The sequence below is a fragment of the Antechinus flavipes genome, chromosome 4 (genome assembly GCF_016432865.1).
Source record: "Antechinus flavipes isolate AdamAnt ecotype Samford, QLD, Australia chromosome 4, AdamAnt_v2, whole genome shotgun sequence".
Taxonomy (NCBI): domain Eukaryota; kingdom Metazoa; phylum Chordata; class Mammalia; order Dasyuromorphia; family Dasyuridae; genus Antechinus; species Antechinus flavipes.
The window spans coordinates 72,256,328-72,281,898 of NC_067401.1; the positions used below are offsets into that span (position 1 = coordinate 72,256,328).

Here is a 25,571-nt window from a genome sequence, read left to right on the forward strand (position 1 = left end):
ATACACTATGACCAAGTAGGATTTATACCAGGAATGCAGGGCTGGTTCAATATTAGGAAAACTATTAGCATAATTGACTATATCAATAACCAAACAAACAAAAACCACATGATCATCTCAATAGATGCAGAAAAAGCATTTGATAAAATCCAACATCCATTCCTAATAAAAACACTTGAGAGCATAGGAATAAATGGACTTTTCCTTAAAATAGTCAGGAGCATATATTTAAAACCATCAGTAAGCATCATATGCAATGGGGAAAAACTGGAACCTTTCCCAGTAAGATCTGGAGTGAAGCAAGGTTGCCCACTATCACCATTATTATTTAATATCGTATTAGAAACACTAGCCTCGGCAATAAGAGTCGAGAAAGATATAAAAGGAATTAGAGTAGGCAATGAGGAAACCAAACTATCACTCTTTGCAGATGATATGATGGTATACCTAGAGAACCCCAGAGATTCTACCAAAAAGCTATTGGAAATAATTCATAATTTTAGCAAAGTAGCTGGCTACAAAATAAATCCCCATAAATCCTCAGCATTTTTATACATCACCAACAAAACCCAACAGCAAGAGATACAAAGAGAAATTCCATTCAGAATAACTGTTGATACCATAAAATATTTGGGAATCTATCTACCAAAGGAAAGTCAGGAATTATATGAGCAAAATTATAAAAAAGTCTCCACACAAATAAAGTCAGACTTAAATAATTGGAAAAATATTAAGTGCTCTTGGATCGGCCGAGCGAACATAATAAAGATGACAATACTCCCTAAACTAATCTATTTATTTAGTGCTATACCAATCAGACTTCCAAGAAAATATTTTATTGATCTAGAAAAAATAACAACAAAATTCATATGGAACAATAAAAAGTCGAGAATCTCAAGGGAATTAATGAAAAAAAAATCAAATGAAGGTGGCCTAGCTGTACCTGATCTAAAATTATATTATAAAGCAGCAGTCACCAAAACCATTTGGTATTGGCTAAGAAATAGATTAGTGGATCAGTGGAAAAGGCTAGGCTCACAAGACAGAATAGTCAATTATAGCAATCTAGTGTTTGACAAACCCAAAGCCCCTAACTTCTGGGAAAAGAATTCATTATTTGATAAAAACTGCTGGGATAATTGGAAATTAGTATGGCGGAAATTAGGCATGGACCCACACTTAACACCATATACCAAGATAAGATCAAAATGGGTCTATGACCTAGGCATAAAGAACGAGATTATAAATAAACTAGAGGAACATAGAATAGTTTATCTCTCAGACTTGTGGAGGAGAAAGAAATTTGTGACCAAAGATGAACTAGAGACCATTACTGATCACAGAATAGAAAATTTCGATTACATCAAATTAAAAAGCCTTTGTACAAATAAAACTAATGCAAACAAGATTAGAAGGGAAGCAACAAACTGGGAAAACATTTTCACAGTTAAAGGTTCTGATAAAGGCCTCATTTCCAAAATATATAGAGAACTGACTCAAATTTATAAGAAATCAAGCCATTCTCCAATTGATAAATGGTCAAAGGATATGAACAGACAATTTTCAGAGGATGAGATTGAAACTATTACCACTCATATGAAAGAGTGTTCCAAATCATTATTGATCAGAGAAATGCAAATTAAGACAACTCTGAGATACCACTACACACCTGTCAGATTGGCTAAGATGACAGGAAAAAATAATGATGAATGTTGGAGGGGATGCGGGAAAACTGGGACACTAATGCATTGTTGGTGGAGTTGTGAACGAATCCAACCATTCTGGAGAGCAATCTGGAATTATGCCCAAAAAATTATCAAAATGTGCATATCCTTTGATCCAGCAGTGTTTCTATTGGGCTTATATCCCAAAGAAATACTAAAGAAGGGAAAGGGACCTGTATGTGCCAAAATGTTTGTAGCAGCCCTGTTTGTAGTGGCTAGAAACTGGAAAATGAATGGATGCCCATCAATTGGAGAATGGCTGGGTAAATTGTGGTATATGAATGTTATGGAATATTATTGTTCTGTAAGAAATGACCAGCAGGATGAATACAGAGAGGCTTGGAGAGACCTACATGAACTGATGCTAAGTGAAATGAGCAGAACCAGGAGATCATTATACACTTCGACAACGATATTGTATGAGGACATATTTTGATGGAAGTGGATTTCTTTGACAAAGAGACCTGAGTTTCAATTGATAAATGACGGACAAAAGCAGCTACACCCAAAGAAAGAACACTGGGAAACGAATGTGAACTATCTGCATTTTTGTTTTTCTTCCCGGATTATTTATACCTTCTGAATCCAATTCTCCCTACGCAACAAGAGAACTGTTCGGTTCTGCAAACATATATTGTATCTAGGATATACTGCAACATATCCAACATATAAAGGACTGCTTGCCATCTAGGGGAGGGGGTGGAGGGAGGGAGGGGAAAAAAAAAATCGGAACAGAAATGAGTGTCAATATAATGTAATTATTAAATAAAAAATTTAAAAAAAAAAAAAAAAGGAAAAATGTACAAAGAAAAAAAAAAAAATGCTTCACTTCTCAATCTCTAGTCATCTGGCTTCTGACCTCACCAATCTACTGAAACTGCTTTCCCAAATAGCTTTTTAATGACTAATTCAAAGGTTTTTCTCAGGGTACATTCAATGTCATGAATTGATCAATCTTTCAAACACTTATTAAAGATGTACTATATGCAAGGGACATACCATATATACAAGATAACATACCCTCCATCTCTATAGCTTTTGACACCACTGATCACCCTCCTCTCCTGAGTCCTGCCTTTTCATCTTGACCTTAATGATGCTGTTCTTCTTGGTTCAGTCTTGTTTCTTCCCTACTCTAGTGTCCCTGACACTATTATGCCCTCTTTTAGGGGTGAATTCAGTTTCAATTCTGTGCAGATTTCCAAAGAGGCTTTGTGTGTGTGTGTGTGTGTGTGTGTGTGTGTGTGTGTGTGTGTGTGTATAGTGTGTGATGAAGATAGAAGTGTTGTATATTTGTGTATGTCTATTATATGTTTGTATTTGTATATGTACACATATGCATGCTAGAAATGTGTGTATATGTATGTGCTCACACACATATATACACATAGACATGCTTTATCATCTCCCTGGGTTTCATTATTGTATCTTCAGTTGCCTGTTTTACATTTCTACTGGATACCTGGCATGTAGTCAAACCCAGCATGTCTAAGATGATGACATCATCTTCTTCCCAGTCATCCAGGCTTGAAATCTTGGAATTATCTTTGGCTTCTCCTTGATCTTTCATTTCTCATCTAATAAACTGCTGGATCCTGTGCAGCAATCTCTCTCAACTCTGTCCCTCTCTCTATCCATCTGATACCACTATGATATAGGTCCTCACCTAAAACTTGTAGTAATTATATTGGTTGGTCTGCTTCCAGATCCATTCAGATCCCCTCAGATCCATTCTCCAAGTAACCATCAAAATAATTCTGCTTATGGACAAGTCTAATTATTTTACTCGTCTGCTAAAAATTCCTCAGTGTCTTCTACTGGCTATAGTAGGGCTATTTAAACTTTTTTCTCTAAAGACCCCTTTTTGCCCAAGAAATTTTTATGCAACATCAGATATATAGGTTTATAAAATTAATATACAAATTGTACATATGCTAATAATGGATCATAAAAACTTTAAAAACAATTCTTTGGTGTATATGTAATTTTACCATTTGTTAAAGATTAAAGCAGATTTGCCTATTAATTAGATGGATGTGCTTTTTTTTTTAACAAAAAATTCAAACTTCATAGAATATTTGATAACCTTTTATTGTTGTCAAATTTTTTGCAACTCCCACATTCAGCTACATGACCCTGTATGGGGTCTTGACCCACAGTTTAAGAAACTTTGGGCTATAGCATAAAATATGATCTCCTTATTGTGTCATTTAAGATCTTCCACAATTTGGCTCTATTCTATATTTTCAGTTTCATTTCATCTTATTTTCCATCATTCACATTCCAGCCAAACTGGACTATCAGCCATTCCTATTGGGTATGTCTTTCCCACTTTTATGCATTACTGCATGTCATCTCCCAAATGTAAAATGCATAGCTTTCTTATCTATCTTTCAACATCTTTATCATGACTTATTGTTAATAAAATTGTTGTTAATAACCTGAGTCTCAGTTTTGTCATCTGTAAAATGAAGCTAATAATACTTGTATACCTACCCTAGAAGGTTCTTATGAAAATCAAATGAGATAATATATTTAAAGTACCATATAAAAGTCAGCTATTGCAACATACCACTCATGAGATGTAATAATGAATCATTCAGATAATCACTTTTAATCATAGACAGTCTGACATAGTTTGTTTTGGAATATCTATTACATATGATGCCATTTTAAAAACAGTTGCAAAAGATAACAAAAACCACTTGACTATATAAAGTTTATTTAATCATTTCGTTTGGTTGTTACATCAAGTAAAGATTTCTTAGTGTTTTCAGAGTTCTATAATAATGTTGCCTTCATAAAAAGAATAAATTAATTGCAGTGAATTGCAGGAATTGGTAAGATCAAAGAATGATTTCATAGACCAACGAATTGTTCTTTTGTGGTTTATGCCATCAGGATTCCTTGGTAAAAATAATTTCCACATAAATTACTAGGATATACTATTTAATTTATGTCATGAATTTACTTCCAGAGAATTCTGTGGTTTTTAGCAGTATTGTCATTTTGAAGCATACTCTTTAAATTATTAGTGTTCATATAGTGTGGTTAGTTGTTTCAGTCATGGTCAGACTCTTCATGGATCCCATTTGGGGTTTTCATTGCAAAATACTGGAGTGCTTTGCTATTTCTTTCTTCACCTCATTTTACAGATGAGGAAACTGAGGCAAACAGGGTGAAATTTAGCTAGTGAGTATCTGAAGTCAGATTTGAACTCAGGAAGAATTCCAAGCCCAGCACATTTTTCACTGCACCAGCTAGCTGGTTTATTAATTAGTGTTTTATTTAACATTCCATTAAGGTTCAAGAAATCTTCACATGGGTTCTATCAATAAAAAGTTATTTAAAAAAAAATCTTCACATTCTATAGACACGTTCTGTTCCCCATTAAATTTTTACTATTCTTACCCATACTTAATTCCAGTTGAAAATCTTCCTACTGATACCATCTAGCATACCCCCCCTCTCTGTGTGTGTATATATATATATATATTATATATATATATGTATATATAATATATATATATATAAAATTAGCCAATTATATCTGTTTAATTAGCTGATTAACACATGTTTATTGTGGGAGTGTTGCAAGTTACTATGCTAGATTCCGAGGACGTTATTAAGCAAAATTATGATGCTTCTACTCTCATTGAGGGAGTTACATATGAGAATATAATAATACAAGTCGTGTCATTCTAAACATATATGTTATACCCAGATATGAATGTGTGTATATATGTATGCACATATAAATATGCATACACGTATTATACTGAATAGATATAGAACACTTCCTTACAGGGAGATAAACCTTCATTATAAGTCCTTTCCTAGAGGAATATTGCCCACTGGTTGTTGGCAAGAGGAGGGCACATTGGGAGAACAGCTTTTTAGGATGGAGGTTTCAAACAACAACAAAAAAGGTTTAGGCATTTACTCAATCCACACCCAGTAAACTCCCTGTAGAATTTGGTTTGCTCAGTTCTGGAAGGGGCTTGGCTGGGAGTGGTTAAAAAAAAAAAAAAAAAGACGGGGGTTGGGGGGAGTTGGGGGAGAGGGTGGAGGAGGAAGAAGCTGTCTGCTTGCCACTTCCTGAGGAATCTAGAATTGGGAAGAATATCAGGAGGGTATCCAGTACTATTACCCACGTATTAAATTGCAAACCATCACAGGTAGTGAAGGTCTTCCTAGTCAACCCTTTTGAGTTATCCATACCCGCTGAAGTCCTGGGTGAACTAGAGCTGACTGCATTGCATGCACATGATCTGTGCATTTCATCACTGAGGGGCTCTGATTTTCCTTGTTTTCTTGTGCATCATGCAATGGAAGGAGCACTCATCCCAGTGCTATCATGGGGAGTTTGCGATCATGGAATAAGAGGAAAAAGGAGGACTTGGTCTTAAACAGAGCAACTGTCTCCTTACCTCTCCTCTTTCTTCAGTCTTAGATTCCTTCATTCTCCTTTTCTATTCCTACCTGTTATAACTGCCCAAGGCTAAAAGAATATGTTTTCAGATATATTCAAGGTCATGTATTTGTATACTTAGATGACAAATTCCTTGAATAAATAAAACAGTAGGGCTTTTTTTTCCTTTATACTCCACTCAGTTTCATTTTTTAAAAATACTGTATTTTAATTAATCATAGTATTCTAGAATTGGTTGGAATTTTAAATATTATCTAGTGCAGGCACATCCTTTTATAGCTAAGGAAATGGAAATGGAATCTCAGATAAGCGGTAAAGATGATGGAGTGGTTATTTGAACCCAGGATATCTAAATGTTCTTTCCATCTCATGGTAGGAGTCCATAGAATGATGGATGGGATAGGCAAACTGGATTCTGGATTCCATTTCCCAAAGAGAAGAGCCACAATACCCTTGTGTTTCCCTGAGGTCTCTCCAGTTTTGGAGTCAAGTTTTCCTATCAGGCATCTGTAAAAAGGAAAAATTAAGAAGCAGCAGAAATTTATGATGCCTTTTTGCTCCCCTTCTTTCCTCAAATGCCCTCTCCTTTGTCCAGTAATTAGCATGTGCCCTCGTTGTCTTTTTGCCATCATACCAACAACTTGTTCCCCAGTCCTTTCTTGCCTCCATAATACATGTTGCAAATCATCTCTCCTCCTTCTGTCCTTTCTTCAGATAAGTGGATCTCAGGTAGTAGAAAGAAACAAATTTAGTTAAACTAATTAATGGGAAATTATGACTAGCTTGGAATTCCTCATTTGAATTTTAAAATATTTCAAATAAAACTCTGTAGAATTTCAAGCAGTATAACTAAGTAAATATTGTTAGGAGACCAGCAGAGCCCGGCTACCATCCTGATAAACAAGAAAACTTATCCACCACAGTTACTTTGAGTTTTATATCAAGGAGGCTTTAGTGGAGTTTCAGAACAGCTTTTATACTGATTTGACCCTAGAAAAACTTTTTAAATCTTAAGTTCGTACAGCCCCTTTGCTTCTCTACAGGATGGGTTCCAGCCATTTTCCTTTGTCCTCCAGATGATTGCCCTTTGCCTCACAAAGTATTCTTGCTTTTCACATGATTGAGTTCTGAAGGAAGGAGCCTGTCAAAGCCAAGACTAGGATCCTTGTTCATATCAGTCCTCACTAAACAGACCCTATTAGTCTAGGGAGTTTATATTTTAGTAGCTGAGATGGGAAAGGAAACCTAGATTGTCCGTCTTAGAAGGCCTTCCCTAAGCCACTGGTTTTCAAACTTGTTCTCACTATTTTAATACTATTATACATTATTGAGATATGTCCAAAGAGTTTTTGTGCATGTGGGATTATATTTATAAATATTTACTATATTAGAAATAAAATTAATTTTGAATTTTTAGACCCTCCAAAAGGGTTTCAGAGACACTCCCCCCCCCCCCCCCCATGATTCTCTGGATTACATTTTAAGAACTACTGCTATAGGCCACTAATGAACTGTTCATTTGCTCATTTTTCTCATTTGCTGCTCACGAGCTCATAGCTTTTAAACATTTAGACAAAATATTCTTTTTGGTAGAAATGTTTTTTTTTCATTCGATAGTATTTAGTTTTACAACATTCATTTTTGTAAGGTTTTGAATTCCAATTTTTTTCTCCTTCCCTTCCTTCTCATCCTTCCCCAAGACAATCTGATATAGGCTAAATGTCTACAATCCATCTAAATATATTTTCATATTTGTCATGTTGTGTAAAAAAAAAAATCAGACCAAAAAAGGAAAAAACCATGAGAGAAAAAGAAAACAAACTACCAAAAAAAGTGAAAATACTATAATTTGATCCACATTTGGTCTCCATAGTTCTTTCTCTAGATACAGATGGCATTTTCCACCCCAAGTCTATTGGAAATGTCCCGGATCACTGAATTGCTGAAAAGAGCTAATAGACAAAACATTATTAGCCAAATGGAGATAAAATTTAGGAGGCAAATAGAATATCATGAGCATAAAAATAATCACAGTTGTTAAAAGTTCATTAGGGAAAAATCATAAACACTAATCTCAGAGTAGTTATTGTAGTAGTGATAATATGAATCCTCATTAACCTGGAGTTTTATTTTTGATAACAATAGTATTCTATTTATCATATTTCCAGCAAATTATCTCTTTGCATAAATGCAGATAAAATTCCTTTAAAAGTATTTTGCCTATCTTATTTTTGCAGCTCATGGTTTGAAAAATAGTTGGTTTTCAGAGCTAGCTGATGGCATAGTAGAGAAGACATTGAGCTTGGAGTCAGGAGGACTTGAGTTCAAATTCAGCCTTCCTACAAGTCCTTTAACTTGTTTGCCTCAGTCTTCTCAACTATAAAATGAGGATAACAATAGTACCTACCTCACAGAATTGTGTGAGGATCAAATGAGATAATATTGGTAAAAAGCACTTAGCATAGTGCTTGGGATATAGTGGGGGGCTTCCTGAATGCTTATTCATCTATTGATTACGTACGAGTTGAATGGTCACTTCAGGTACAGTAATTCAATGCCTTGAGTCCTTCAAAGGAAGGTGGAAAGAAATGTACTTTAGTGCCAGAAAGTAATATTAAACCTTATTCTCTTAATTTCTATAGGCTTATAAAAGGAAAAGAAATGAAATTTCTCCTTTCTGATTGTACAAACCACCTCTTCTATACTACATTAAATATGTAGCAATACATATGTGTGAAGAAATACTCATTTGGGTGTATTTTTAGAGGCATATTACATGCTTTTTTTAAGAGTATAAGATGAACTTGTTTTTATAATTCTTTATGCCTGTTCTCTATTTTTGAATCTTGGTAGAAAAGGTAGTTATAACTTAACATGTAACAATAGAGCAGAGTGCTAAAAGCCCACTACTAATCAGGAAGCTTCCCTATTGGAGGAGATTGAGCCTCATATCTTTTCTCTTATTCCCTTATTCCATCATGGAATGCCATAATTGGGAATACATAGACCGGAGATGAGAATGAAGGAAGGATCCAATAATAATAGTAATAATTACCATTTATATGTGTCAGATACCTGTGCTAAGTGCTTTACAAATATTATCTTATATGATCCTCACAATAACCCTGAAAGAGAAATATTATTTGTTGTCCCCATTTTGCAGATGAGGAAACTGAAACAGAATTGAAATGATTTACCCAAGGATATGCATTGTCTGAGGACAAATTTGAACTCCCAATTCCAGGCCCAGTTCTCTACCTGCTGTATCACTTAAACTACAGATTATTACTACTTACTCTGTGCAAAGTTCTGTGCTATGATTTATTTGTGATTTTTAATAATATTAAGTTTAATATATTTGCTTAATCTGTCAATCAACCACTGAACATGTCAAATGATTTTCAAAGTAAAAAAGAATTTTTCTACTCATAAAAAAGTAAGTTTATATTTATAAAGTAGCTAAATTTTAATGTTAATTTCAAATAGACAAAAGTAAGAAATTTAAATAATTGGTTTTAAATATCACTACATATAACCTTGCTGAATTAATCAAGATATCAAACATTCTGTTCTTAATATATAATAAAATACATTTTAAAAGTTTACTGTTACTAAATATTTATAATTTTATATTATTGGTATAGCCATCATAATTTGTGCTGATTTAGCTAAGGATATATATACAAAAGTAAGACAGTCCCAGTTCTGAAGGAGTTCATTTCCTACTGGGGGTGACATATAAAGAGAAGACTCACAGGTGACATTTATAGCTACCTTAGTTATTTGACAAGTTTCACTTAGAAGAAGGAATGGACTTGTGCTGCTTATCCTTGGAGGATGTAACTAGGGATCAAAGGGTGGAAATTACAGCAAGTCAAATTTAGGATTGGTGATTTAAGGAAAAACTTGCTAATGCTTAGAGCAATCCAAAAGTAACATGAACTTTTTTAGGAAGTAGTAAGTCTCCTTCATGGGAGCTCTTGAAGCAAAGGCTAAATGACCATTTGTTCAGGATTTTTGTTGTTGTTATTTAGTTGTAATTCTTTGTGGCCCCATTTGGGGTTTTCTTGGCAGAGATTCTGGAGGGAGCTTTTGTTTTCTTTTCTAGTTCATTTTACCGATGAGGAAACTGAGGCAAGCAGCATTAAGTGACTTGACTAGCTATTAAGTGTCTGAGGCCAGCTGTGAACTCAGGAAAATGAATCTTCCTGATTTCAGGCCCAGCTGCCCTCTATGTACTGTGCCCTCCTAGTATGTTTTAAAGGGGATTATTTTTCAAGAATATTTTGGACTAGATGGACAACTCTGAAATTCTATGATTCTGTGACTGTAGAAATGTGTTAAGGTCAAATGTGTTAAGTCACTGGCATTTGAAGAAGGTGGGAGAGGAATTCTTATTTGTGCTTTAAAGATTAGCATTTCCTGATGAGCAGGCTGATTTCAGGAAAAGCCTGGAGAGACTTACATGAACTGAGGCTGAATCAAGTGAATAGAACCAAGAGAACATTGTACTCAATAGCAACAAGATTATGTGATGATCAACTGTAATGGACGTGGATCTTTTCAAAAAGGAGGTGATTTAAGGAGATTTTAATAGATTTGGGTTGAAAAATGCCATCTATATCCAGAGAAAGAACTATGATTAAAACATAGTATTTTCACTTTTGTTGTTATTTGTTTGCTTGGGGTTTTTTCCTTGTGAATTTTTTTTTCCTTTTTGATCTGATTTTTCTTGCACAGCAAGATGAATATGGAAATATGTTTAAATGAATTGCTTGTTTAACCTATATAGGATTGCTTACTTTCTTGGGGAAGGAGGAGGGAAGAAGAGAAGGAGGAAAATTTGGAACACAAGGTTTTGCAAAGGTGAATGTTGGAAAATATATTTGCATATATTTGGAAAAATAAAATACTGTTGGGGGGGGCGGGGGAGGGGGGATAGGATTTCTTCAAGCCCAAAGAATCTTGCAGGCTTATTTATGAATTTTAAATGTTGCTTTATGTAGAAACTTAGAATTCTAACACTTTTCAGTCATAGGCCAGTTAGGTATGTTCCACTCAAGTAAGTGAATAAAATGAGCTTTGTGTTTTGGAATTGCTTAGACAAGAAAAGAAGATTAAGCAAAAAGAGTGATTCATGCTGATGCTAGGAAGTGGTAATATTTCACTGTGATGGCAATATAACAGTAGAGTTGGGTTTTTCCTTTCCTTCTAGTACACGACTCATCTCATTCCAAGGAGTCGGGAGGTCCAGCAGTCTTGGAGCTCTGCACTGTTTACAACCCTGTATGCTCTGTGTTACTCCCTTCCCCTGACTTTTCGACTCAAGCCAGACTTGGTAGGTACAATTCAGTGGGTCACTGAGTAAAGATGAAGTATGAAATATTTGCTAGGTCCCATACCAATAACAGAAAGAAGTAAGGGAAATTGCTTTAATTGGTGATATCATTTAAGAGAGGCTGAATGTGGGGCAGCTAGGTAGCGCAGTGGATAGAGCACCAGCCCTGAAATCAGGAGGACCTGAGTTCAAATGTGGCCTCAAATACTTAACACTTCCTCTCTGTATGACCCTGGGCAAGTCACTTAACCCCAATTGCCTCAGGAAAAAAAAAAAAAAAAGGTATACTTGAAAGGAGCTGGGCCAGATCCTAGACCTGCTCCCCATTATGTCTGAGACTTTGGCCAAAGCTATCTCTTTGTCCCTTTCTAACTCCAAATCAGAAATCAATAAACTTAACGTTTGCCATATCAATTTTTTTCAGGGCTTCCGATAAAGTAGTTCTTTAATGTAGTTAGCCAGCTTGTGGATTCTATACATTTATCTGTGAGCCCCTGAGCTGCTATCAGGAAGGAGCTTATTGGGCAGAAAAGATGTAACTCTTCACTACAGTCTCTTTTAGAAGACAAATTCCATTTATCAAATATTTAGTATGCTGATAGAATCTTATACCTTCTCTTTCTTCCTAAAAGAAGGCAGTACAGAAAAGAAAGACTAAAAGTTAACTTTTTTTTTCATATTTTTTCCTTTCTTGATCTGATTTGTGGATCATAATGTGGATAATAAATGTAGAAATATGTATAGAAGAATTGCACGTGGTTAATGTATATTGGATTACTTTGTTGTCTTGGGGACTGTACAGGGCAAAGAAGGGAGAAAAATATGGAACATAAGGTTTTGCAGGGGTGAATGATGAAAACATATGCATATATTTTGATGCTATTATTTAAAAAAAAAAAAAAAGGTTAAGTCAGTAAACTCTGTAACTGGTACTTTCTCTGCAATTTAGTCTTAGACAAATGTCTCTATAGAACCTTGAGGGGTTAAGTGATTTGCTCAGGACTATACAGCCAATATGTGCCAGCGGCAGGACCCAAATCCAGATCTTTCTGACCCTCAGGTTAGTCTCCATACACCACCCCACATTCCCTTTCTTTTATTCTGTTTGTTATAGAATCTATTTCTTTGGAATGATCTCTTGGGAACTCTTAGCCTCTTAATTTTGGGGCATTCAGTATCAGATGAAAAACTTTTGAATTTAAGCTGTCTGTTTTGGATTTTCTAAATTATTGATGAACTTGGGATTTATCCCCTACTTCCCAAATACATCTTTGAGAATCCAAGACAGAATCTTAGACATCTGAAATTCCATTACTTCTTCTAAAAGAACAGGCAACAAATGAAATAAAGTTCTCAACACTGACAATTTAAAGTAGAAACATTCCATACAACTTATTAGACTTGTGAATTGGTATGTAAAAAGGTGCAAGACTGGGGAAGTCTTGGGCAGCGGGGTATGAGCTGGAGAGAGAAAAGGGAAAACTAAAACCCTTAAGATGTTTCTTTAAAATTAAGGGAAATAAAACAAGGACTGTCTAAACCTGCATTAAATGTTATTACCGTATATACTCGAGGATAAGCCGGCCCGAATATAAGGTTTAGATAGCACACCGGTGCCTGTAGAGGAGGAGAGCGGGTGCCAGCTTTAGTATACAGTCCGGTTACCGACTGTGATACAACAGGAACAGTCACATCACTGTAGCAACGGCCGGCCCTGTAGTATCACAGTCAGCTCTCATGCTGTATACTACATAGCAGGGGGGCATTCAAAGGGATATTTACACATGTTTTATCTAGTGACTTGAGTATAAGCCGAGGAGGGGATTTTCTGCCCAAAAATTGGGCAGAAAAACTCAGCTTATACTCAAGTATATACGGTAATTAGAAATGCACATTATAACTGTAACAAACCATAAGATTGCATTTACCATTGACAAGAAGTGGGTGTCATAAAGGGAATTCTTTCTTCTTAACTTGGCTAATTTATAAATGAAGAAACTTGAGGTTTTCCAAAGCCACTTAATTACTGCCCAGCTAAAGTGAAATACAAAAATGATTCATGACCCTGTGGTTAAACTGATTTAATTTACTACTTTTTAGAATAAGAAACTTTTTTAGAATAAAATGTCTTTTCTTTGGACTGGAAAGTAAATCCTACTTTAGAAAAGACTTTGGGGTCTAAAATGATCTAAATTATCTAGTATGCTTTAGATTTCACAAACAAGGAGGGCACCATTTGTATATTTGTCTTTAGCTGTGTGCCCCTGAATTGGTAAGTCTGGGAAATTCACTCAAATTTTTTTTTCTCACTTAAAAATAGATATAAAAATATATATGTGGACCTTAGACTCCCATTGTGAGTGCCAAATAGCTGCAAGTCTTTATATATTTTTTGAAAATAGAAATGTGATATACTTTAACATATTTAACATGTATTGGACTACCTGCAATCTAGAGGAGAGGTGGGAGGAAGGAGGGGAAAAGTTGCAATAGAATTTTTTGCAAGGGTCAGTGTTGAAAAATTACCTATGCATATATTTTGTAAATAAAAAGCTATAATAAAAAAATGAAAAAAAATAGAAATGTGAAATAATTGGGGAGATTTCTTAGTATAGAAATCAACATTGGGCATTTGGAAGATACATTGTAGGCAAGGCTTTTTCAGTGCAATAAGTAATACTCTGATGATCAGCTGTGAATAACTTGGCTATTCTCAGCAATACAATGATCCAAGACTATTCTGAAGAACTTATGATCAAAAATGCTATCCATACATAGAAAAAGAACTGATTATGTCTGAATACAGATTGAAGTATACTTTTTTAAAACTTTATTTTCCTTAAGGTATTTTTTTTCAGGGGGATCTGTTTTCTTTCATAACATGACTTTTATGAAATGTTTAGTGTAACTTCATATGTGCCTTCTTGGTAGTGGAGGGAAGAGGGAGAGAATCTGGAACTCCAAGTTTTAAAAACAAATGTAAAAAAAGTTTTACATGTAACTGGAAAAATTAAAACTGTATGCATATGCCTATGTATATATATATATATATATATATATGTGTGTGTTTATATGTATTGTGGTATTTGTGTTTGTATATATATATATATACATATATATACACATATATACATACATACATACATATATTTTTATATGGATACACATATATACGTGTGTGTGTGTGTGTGTGTGTGTGTATAAAGTAATATCCTAGCAGTCTAAAAATGTTGATATTATTACCTAGAGACTTTTTTCCTCTTCCAAGGAATGACTTTAACATTGAGAAGAATGTAAATAATAATGATTCGTCCTACATTCAAATTAAATAGAGCTGCCTATTGTCTCTTCAAAATAGGGGAGGCAGCATTGAAAGTGACTTTGAATTCAAAGGACCTGGGCTCAAAATCCTATATTTTATCAGTTACTATCCCTTTGATTTAACTTTTTTGACTCTTTATTTTCTTTATCTGTCAATTAAGAGGGTTGGACTAGATGGCCTCTGGGATCCTTTTTCAGCTCTAGGGTTGAAAGTGGCTTACTACCTAAAGATAAAGATTCTTTTCAGTATAAGTGACAAAGCAAGAATACATAGGAGTAGTTTTATCTTCACAGAAGCAATATAAGTGAAATTTATTAGAAACAGCTAGATATTAAGATATATAAAAAGCAATGTGAAATAATATTTTATTTTTTCAAGGTCTTTAAATTTTTTTTTAGTTTTTAAAAATTTGGTAGGAGTATAACCAAATATACCCCAGTAGGATTTTTGGAGGGAAACTTTAAAGTTATCAATTGAATTTAGAATGAAATATAACATACTATATCTATATATATATATATATATATATATATTTAGGTTAAAAAGTGTTTCTGCGGTAGAAAACAACAAATTCTTTTTTGAATGCCTAAATCAAATCCCAAACAATTACTGATATTGATCATTTCTTCAATAAAGAACTGAAATTCTTTTTCTTTTATCACATTCCTAATATTTTTCTTTCTTTTTTTTTTTTTTTTTTTGAAGGTAATTGAAGTTAATTAAGTTTCCCAGGGTCAGACAGTTAGTGTTTGAGGCTGCATTTGAATTCAGATCAGCTTGATCCAGGTCTGGTGTTCTATGCCACCTAGCTGCCCCTATTGCTGTATTTTCCAAGGAAGTATAAATGCTGGAATGCTAGGGTATCTATAACTTACTTCAAGGATATGTAACTTCATTATTTTAATAGAGATTATAGTCCCTCTATAGTTTAGATTATTTTCAAGAGTTCTAATGGCTAAAAAGTTCAATGCCCACTAGCCATTCGTGTGTTTGTTTGTGTGGTGTGTGTGTGTGTACATTCAAGAGGAAGGGTGAAAAAGAGAAACATTCAGAGAGAGAGAAAGAGATAGAGACAGACACACACACACACACACAGAGAGAAACAGACATAGACAGAGATGACTAGGTCAGTGCATAGCTAGATAGAGTACTTACTAAATACTTTTGCTGTATTCTGTACACCAAATCACTCTAGGTTGGTCTTGGACCCAAAGTCACCTCCAAGATGAGTGATCAGAATGAATCTTTAATACAGTCTCTATAGATTTAAGTTTACAAATTCATAGCATGTAGAAAATCCATCAAGGGAAAGAGGGGTATGGATTAAAATGGAATCTATCTAGCCTATAAAGTAACTGCTTCTATGGTTACTAGAATAAAAGTATGATTAGTGAGCCATAGCTTTCCATATTCTTATCACCTGATCACTAAGCCGGTTTTTTTTAAAAGCTCAGGAGAACAAGTACTAGAATTTAGTCTTTGAAAAATTTGATACAACTCAGTCTCCTAGTTTCTGTTCAACTCGACGCTCTCTCTCTGCCTTTCAAGTTTGTTTGCATTTGGAAAAAATTGACATTTTTAGCCTGCCATTAACAAGTATCAAGAAAGTTCTTATAAGTTCATTTTGCGGGTCATTCAATACCATGTGGCCCTTGTTACATTCTTAGACAGGCCCGTTTTATATGTTATTCTACTGCTGAAGAGCTCCCTGAAATTCTTTTAAAGTTTTGTGGCCTTTTTTCTCAAGGTTTCTCAGCATGCACAGACTTTTTTTTAATTGTCATTTTGTTTGGCTTTGGGAAGTGGAAAAAAATGAAGTTTTTTCATTTATGTGATTCTTCAATCACATAATTGGTTCTACATTCAATAAGTCATGAAACTGTATATAAAGGAATAGAGGGGTCATGATCTGTATTAGTGAAGAAAATATGTTGAAATCATGACTTTCTTGTAACATTAAAGAAAGCACCCAAATAGGAATAATGGAAAATATCAACTCATCTGTTTACAAAGCCTGAAAACCCTAGTTAAAAGTAGGTAAGTTGCCAAATAGTCCGGTTTTATTATCAGATCATCTGTAAAAGAAAAATAACATACCCTCTGCTTAGATCAGTTGTTATATGGCTGAAATGAGCTTCTTAGGAAAGTACTTTGTAAATTATAATGTAGCAACTTATTATTGTTATTTTTTTGTTAAGATTACAGAAAGCTTAATTCATGTTTTTCTTTGGTAATGCAAAGGATACTGTGCTGGCCTCTCGTAGCCAGTAGAGGGCCCAGGGTAGACAGTTCTCTAACTATATCTGACCCCTGGATCCAGCTGGCTCTGGAGGGGAAAGTGAGATCAGTGACCTTGCCCAGCCCTCCTTCACTTAAGCCCAATTCACTTGCATGTCATGGCGTCATTTCCCTGATGTCATGGTCCTCTTTGAGACAAAGGACAAACAACAGCCACCTTTTAACTAAGAGATTGATTCCTTTTAGGTAGGAGCTTCAGGCTTCTTGTTTGCATGAGAATTCTTGGGTGAAATTTGTTGCTCCTGATTCCTTCTTTGATGACTCTCTTCATCAGTGTTGCACCACCCTTACTTGAGCCTGAATTTTCCTAGGGCAGTGAAAGAAGTGAAGTCTCTTCCCTTTACATTTCCATTTTCCTAGCCACATTCTCCCTGCTTCCCCCATGGACTATTGTAATCCCATACTAATTAATCTTCACTCCAGCATCTTCTGCCTAGTTTATGTACTGCTCCACATCATAAACAAATGAGTTTTTAAAAAGAGAGATACTTTTTCACAGCTGTGAAATGTGTATACACACACATACACATATATATGCCACCCTCTGTGTGTGTCTTTATCTGTCCCTCTCTGTCTCTGCTATCCACGATCCAAGGGAACTTACCCAAATAGAAAAACAAGAATTCTTATCTAGATAAATGTTCAGAGGCTATAAACAGGTAATTCTAAAAACAAGGAAAGCCAAGGTATCAATAATCATATCAAAAAAGCACCAAGAATTTGTTGTGGTACATGGAATGAGGTAGTTTCTGCCAGGCTGCTTTCCAGTTTTATACCATTTTTTTTTGTCAGCTAGTCAATTTGGTCAATTTTGGACCTGTTGAGTTTAAGATGTCTACAGGACATCCAGATAGACTGAAGGTCAGGGAATGGTAGGGAGTGTGTAAACAAATCTGAGAATCATTTGTAAAGAGATGATCCTTGAATCCATGGGTGTCAATGAGATCTCCAAGAGAATGTATAATGGGAGAAGAGGACCTAGGATAGGGCCTTGGAGGATGATAGGTAGTGGTATGCCCTGAGTAAAGATCCTTTAAGCAAAAGACTGAGAAGCAGTAGTTCAGGAAGAAGAATCATCAATGAGATCTCCAAGAGAATGTATAATGGGAGAAGAGGACCTAGGATAGGGCCTTGGAGGATGATAGGTAGTGGTATGCCCTGAGTAAAGATCCTTTAAGCAAAAGACTGAGAAGCAGTAGTTCAGGAAGAAGAATCAAAAGAGAAAGAAGTGTCACAAAAACTTAGAGAAGACAGAATTTCCAGGAAAACAGGGTAATGGACAATTGCAGCTTTTAATAGCATTCAAGAAGGATAATGCTTGAGAAAAAACCATTAGATTTAGCAAATAAGATCATTAGAAATTTTGGACAGTGTAGTTTCAGTTAAATGGTGAGGTTGTAAGCCAGACTAAAGAGTTGAGGAAATGGAGGCATCCATTGTAAGTGGCTTTCTCAAGAACTTTCACCTCCTTAGTTCAAACCTTCTTTGTGGATCACAAATGAAATGATATTCTTGGTCATTGCTATGATGTCTGGTCAAGGTGCTGCCATAATCTACTGCTTTCCTTGAGAGTTCCTGGACAGCTTCCATGCTTTGGGCTTTGTATCCATTTTTCTTGTTTTGATGCTGACTTTTTTGGCGTGAGTTTTCTTCCACTCTCTGTAACTTCTGGTTATCTTTTTGTTCAATCCTGGACTGGATATAGGAGCTTAACTGAAGTTTTTCGTTGGAATTCTCGTCTGTATTCTGTTTAGATCATTGATAGAAATCAAAGGAGAGTTTGACATATCTGTACCTTTCACATGGCCATCTTCATGAAAAATAGGATAGTCCTATTACCAACTTCTTGGATTGCAAATGAAAGATAGAAAAGAGATGGGATAGAACCTCAGGAAGGCAGCAGATTAGAAAGAACAGAGGACTGAGGTTTGGAGACCTGAAAATGTCAGTAAAAGATGGTAAAGGAACTAGTGAAGAAAGAAAGGGTGAAGATTCAAGGAAGAGAAGAAAAGATTGTGAAGCTAAGTCTAGAAGATGAGGAAGGAGCTAGGTGCAGGAGCATATAGGTTAGCCCTGAAAAGGAAAACATCTCTCTTTCTCTGAGATAAAAAGCAGCAGAAAACTGAAGGCACAGAATGAATGAACAGAAGATGTAGGGGCAGCTAGATGTCACAGTGGATATTGTATCAGCCCTGAAATCAGAAGGACCTGAATTCAAATCTGGCCTTAGACATTTAATACTTACTAGCTGTGTGATCCTGGACAAGTCACTTAACCTAACTAAAACAAATTTTGTAAAAAAAAAAAAAAAAAAAGATGAAAACAGAAATTTAATTTGCTTTTGTAAGATGATCTCAGTCTCAGTAACGTAAGAAGGAAGGTTATCTGTTGAAAGTAATAGAAATAGAGAAAGGTAGTGAAAATAGGGGATGGCGGGGTGAGTACTTGTAAGTAGACAAGATTGTGAGCGTGAGGAAAGGAGAAAAGGTCCTTGTGGTGAATTCAGTTACAAACTGATGAGAGGACTGAAGCTCAGGAAGGGTCAGATAGCACAATTTTAATTCTTTAAGGTTTTTGCATGTACTAAATTTCCTTAAATACACTAAATATTATAAAGACATGTCCACCTGAAAATTATAATTGGCTTATTTTTTTTCAAATTAAAAGATGTCTTCATAACTTTTGGTAATGTGCCCTATTGACTCAGTCGTTTGACAGCACCATGTATACAATGTTCAGATCACTGCCATAGACACTGAAGAGGAAGGATCAAAAAAAATAAAACTAGGTAAAAAGGGGAGGCTGACGGGGTGATATGGTAGAAACATACTGGAATCCAACCAATACAAGTTATAGTTCCTACTTTGTCACTAATTGTGTGACAAGTCACTTACTCTTTACAAATTTTTCTTTCCCCCTCTGCAGAATAAGAGGATAGAAGCAAAAGTTCCAGAAGGAATCTTTCAGTCTACAGTTATTGTTTTTTCTTTTTGAAGCAACTGGGGTTAAGTGACTTGCCCAAGGTCACATAGTAAGTACCTGAGGATGGATTTGAACTCAGGTCCTCCTGACTTCAGAGCTGGTACTTTATTCCATGCAGTTATTTTTAAATTGATATTGATATCTTTTATTTTTATATCTATCTATAATTATCTCTATTTGAATTTGTCATGGTAAATTAAATCTGATATTTCAAAGGTATTCAAAGGTAAATATACCTACATTTCCCAGTGAGTCCTCCTTTTTCCTGCCTCCCATGGAGTTATCTCTATAAAAATTAAAAAACAGCAAAACTAAGCAGACAACTATGTCAAATGTATGTGTGTTGCAAGTATTATATTTAATAGCACCTTGCTAGCCAAGCTAGGAACACCTGAGTTCAGGGCCTCCCTCTGACACATCCTAACTGTGAGAACCAAGACAAAGCATTTAATGTCCTAATGTCCCACGCATCTCTCTAAGATGTTTAACTGCAAGATAGTTGCTGGTCTTTTCACGTAGGAGGAGTTTTCTCACTGAGAGTTAGCTACATTAGTGAAATCCCAGACCAAGTTCAAAAAAATCCCTCAAAGAAATACACATACACACATACAAGTGTGCATGTATATTTACAAACCCTAAATTTAATTTTCTTTCATGTAAAAAGTGAATGTCTGAATCTTCCACGTGTTGCAAATTCCTAGGAAATAGACCGTTTTGGACTAATAATCTGCCTCTGTGCCTGAATCTTAAGCTGGTTTAATTCACCATGACAAATTCAGATATATTTACTACATCTCCACTCATGCTTTATATGAAAGAAGGCCATTATTTCACTTAGTCACTTTTCCCATGATCCATACCCAGTCAGAACTGTGAAATGTCCAAGTTCACAGCATGGTTTAGCAAACTGCTGAGATGGATAATAGATTTTTGTTCATAACTAGTATACTGTGATTTTTAAAAAATAGCTATTTTCTCTGGTAAGCCACAGATCTGGGTGGTGCCTGGGTTATCACTGTTTGCATAGTCTATAAAGTTTTTATGAGTCTATTGATTGACATATGTTTTTCACATTAAGAAGAGTCAATTAAGTTCTTGTTGGTTTGCCAAAACACCACTACAAGAACTATTTTTTTCCCTTAACTATTGTTAGGTTTTATTCTGTTTATGTAATGACCTTCATCTGGTTTCGTATTTTTTTGTCATCAAAACCCATCAAACATATTCAAAGGAAAACTACGCAAAAGACAAGGTCAACTCTATCAAGATGCTTATCTCTAACAGGAACCAAGTGAGGAAAAGGTTATTACATAAACCAGATCATATCAGACATAGTTAAAGCTCAGTTTTCTCCTCTAGGTCTGTCTAGTTCCTCCATTATCCAATCTTCTCCCAAATCATGGATATAATCCATTTATTCTTTTCCCTCAACTTTTATTTCCTTTTCTCTCCATGCACCATGAATTTGGCTGCACTCACAAAGATATAGAGAGAAGCCAAAAATCTGACATTATTAGTGTTCCATATGGCCGGTGGTTTCATGGGCATAGCCCTCCATCCAATATCTGGCTTCCTGTTGCTGGCAAGCTACTTTTCTTACCTGTAAGTTAAAATCACAGCTGGGCCAGTGACCCACTGGCTGGTTGGCAGCTTGTTGCAGGATGCACATACAGCACAAGGAGGTGCTTAATCCTTACAGCTCTTCTTCAACACTTAAATTTAGTGGCTCTCATCCAAACAGCTCCTCCATTCAAAACTGGGTTGGTTCTATAGTTTTAGTTATTGTGTTTGGGGGTTTTTATATACTGATTTTTTTTTCTTTACTTATATTGAAAATATCTTAGAAGCTTGAAAGTGACTTTCCTTTCCTTTCCAATTGGATCCTTTTTTCCACTTGGCTAACACCACATTTTTTCCTTCTCCACAAGCCAACATGACATCGCCTGCTGCATTGCTCCCTGTCTCCTTGTTGCCTGCATCACTGTTAGAATTGTCAGCATTCCAGCAGAATGTTAGACCTTTATTTATTTGGTGTGGCCTTTTTCATTCTAAGAGTTATCCAAAATGCTTCAAATTGAATCATGGACATGTCAGGAAAACAAAAATGGGGGTGAAGGGGAGAGAAACCGAGGAAATTTTTAAAACATTGCTGTGGTTTTACAGAAATATTTTCAAACTTGTTTTTGATGAACGGTATGAGATGGATTCCACATCGGCAGAATTTATAGAGCTTGACCTAGCAGTGATTCAGTTATTTATTAAAGATAGTGAAAAAGTAGCTGGTGTTAAGTGAGAAGGGAGAGTGGAATAAAGGATTAGTCATGAAGCAGGATTAAATAAATGAACTTTGGGATTTTGAATGATTCCTAGAACTCTTCAGTGATTTTGGTTTAAGACTGCTTATTCTTGGGGGATTGGGGAAAAGAAGAGGAAGAAAAAGTGTATGTGTGTGTGTAGCATAGATAGATAGATATATAGATTATGTACATAGATACATAATTTTACTATTATATGAATCACTGGAGAATTTCAATATAGTGTAACTGCTAAAGTGACATTTTGATGTTAGATAAACATGACACAATCCCTCTTCTTCTGGCTGTTTTCTAAAAGGAATGGAGAAGAAAAAAGTGTGAAGGCTATTAATAAATGATTGGATATGTAATAGGATAATTTTTAAAAGAGTAAAGGATTGTAGCCTGAATGAAATAAGAAATATGGAAAAATGGCTATTTCTAGGGACATAGTTTGGAGGTAACAGTTGTACATGGGATATGAAGATTGGAATTTATAGATTTGTTTAAAGAAAGAAGACACAGAGGATACTAAACTTCCTCGTGATTACTTACAGTTTTGAATTGTAAAAAGAAATAGAAGGCTTTCCTTGCTCATTATGAATTAGTTTCTGAGATTAATTCATGTCAGTTTTTGAACTCCATTCTGAAGTGTTGAATATCATTGTCAAGACAATTGAATGGAGAAAAGTTACCAAAGTTTCTCATTTCCTAGGAGTCTTAGAACCTCTCTTTAAAAAAAGAAGAAGAAGAAGCCAAATAGCCTGGGACACATTGTTTTTTAAAAGAAAGAGGCCTTTGAGATGAACTCATAGATTCTTGTCATTAGTCCCTGGAGATCAAGTGCAGTATGCAGTAAAGACCTTTCTGATTTGGGAGGTATCCCTGAATAGTTGACTTTTGTTGTTTTGTTCTGATCCTGGAGCAGGGTTGGGTTGTGTAGAACTTCCATTTCTCTGGTAGACGGAGATGTCCAGAGAGTTGATGGTGGACTCGTTTTCTTAGACTTAATGCTTCATGAAGTAAAAATGTATTTCCTCTTTTCTGTATGTTTGAAATTTAAAGTTTTGCTTACCCCAGGATGTCTTTTGCTAGAGAACTGACCCGACTGGCTAGCTACTTCCTAACTTTTGCAGAACCTGTAAGAAGTCTTCATGGGCTAAGGAGCCAGGCTAATTTATTTCTTAGAGTAAGGAAGTCAATTACAGAAAAAGCAATTCAAAAGAATGTCACCCCCTGATTTAGAAAAACTGCATCTAATGTCAAGTTACTGTGACGCATTGCTGAGCACCTTGAACACTTCAAATGCTGCTTTGGCTTACAGTAAATATTTTAGCACTGTTGATAAAAGATCTGATAGAAGCAAATCAAGCAGTTTGAACTGGTTTTACATTGCTAATACAGAGTAAAAGAGGCAGCTGATAGGATTTTTGACTCCTAGAGAGAACACACTGTGACTGAGCACACTTTTGATGAAATGTCAATGCCAGATTCATAAATTTCATGTGTGATTATATCATAATTTCCATCCTCTGCTATGAAGAATGAACTTCTGCAGTGTGATCAGTCTTAGCACTGAAGAGAACAACAGATTCCATTTTGTCACAAGCTGTCTTGCAAACACATTATCTTCCAGAATGTCTGTTTAATCCATTCGTAGAAGCCTTTAAATGAAGAGTGTTTTTAAAACACAGATATAGTTCACAGTGTGCAGGAGCAAATTTGTCCTTATTGAGTAAATAATTGCTTTTCTCTGAAGACAGGTGTTGCATACAGTGATCAGCCATCTCCATAAATGCAGGTGCCTTTTTCCCCTAAAAGATTTATTTACATAACATAGTATTTTGTAGATAAGACATGGGTAGAATATCTACCTAGAACTCAAGGAACTTGTGCCTGCTGTTGCTTTCTCATTACTTAGTTTTATTCTCCTCTTCTAGCCACATATAGTATATACTTGCATATCTTAAAGAATTCTATAAATGCTAGCTATCATGATGATGATGATGATGATGATGATGATGATGATGATGATGATGATGATGATGATGATATTGGGTCTATACTAGATCATAGGTGTCAAACTGAAATAGAAGTGAATCTCTGCTGCTTTATACTGACTTATTAATATGCGGTTTTTTATCTATTTTGTGTTTTTATTTTGTGAAACACTTCCGCCTCACATTTTATTTATTTATTGTGTTTATTATTTATTTGTTTTTCTTTTGTGAGGCAATTGGGGTTAAGCTTGTAAGTGTTAAGTGTCTGAGGCTAGATTTGAATTCAGGTCCTCCTGACTCCAGGGCTGGTGCTCTATCCACTGCGCCACCTAACTGGCCCTCTCTTATTTATATTTTAATCTGCTATGAACTGTACTTACTCCATGTTGGGAGTCTGACAACTCTGGATTAGATGACCTCTAAGGTCACCTCAAACTCTAAATCTAGAATTCCACATCCCCAGTATATTTAGCTTTGTCAGTCAGTGCTTCTCAATAGATCCTAGCTGGTCTCAGTGAACTTAAACATTGCTGCAATTCCTGGTTCTCCACCATCTTACTTTCCAACTTTAAATCCTGAGATTCCTTAGGAATCCTTTCTCTATTGTCAGCTCACACTAAATTCAACTTTTGTTATCCTTATTGTATTTCTATTGAATTGTTCCCTGATTGTTTCATAGATCAGTTTTGATCCTCCTGGTAGACTATAAATTCCCTCGGGGAAGGGACAATGTCTTATACTATGTATGTATCCCAGTTACATCTTATATGGTGGTAGGCATATAGTATAGTTGTTTAAATACTTGATTAATTGATAAGAATTGCTGCTGGGCTCCTTTTTTCTCCTGCCTACCTATTCCACTGAAAATTCTGAATTAATTTCCTAGTAAAAATAGTTTAATTCTAAGATTTTTTTTTCTTTAAAAAAAAAGCTCAGTGAGAAAGTTCAGCTGTGAAATTGCTTTCAAATGCCATTTTCCCCAAAAACCCAAGAATGAGATTCTAAAAACAGGACTTTTTGTTGACCATCTTCATCAATCCCCATCCCTTGGGATCATTTCATCCTAAAAATGTACTAAACAATATAGAAAATTTTGTGTAACAATCTCTTTATGACTTCTCCATAAAACATACAGCATAGAGGCTTCAGGAATACTTTAAAGAATAATATCAAAACATTGT

General features: G+C 35.2%; 1 protein-coding gene across 2 annotated transcripts in view; it reads left to right on the forward strand.

The window, feature by feature from the left end:
• ALG14 (ALG14 UDP-N-acetylglucosaminyltransferase subunit) overlaps window positions 1-25,571 on the forward strand; it is a 120,242-nt gene that overhangs the window by 40,523 nt on the left and 54,148 nt on the right. Inside the window, exon 3 of one of the 2 annotated variants that reach the window (XM_051993299.1) lies at window positions 11,372-11,494. The exons of the other annotated variant lie outside the window; for it this stretch is intronic. Coding sequence (XP_051849259.1) covers window positions 11,372-11,494 — 123 coding nt within the window. The remainder of the gene's footprint in view (window positions 1-11,371; window positions 11,495-25,571) is intronic. 2 annotated transcript variants of the gene reach the window in all.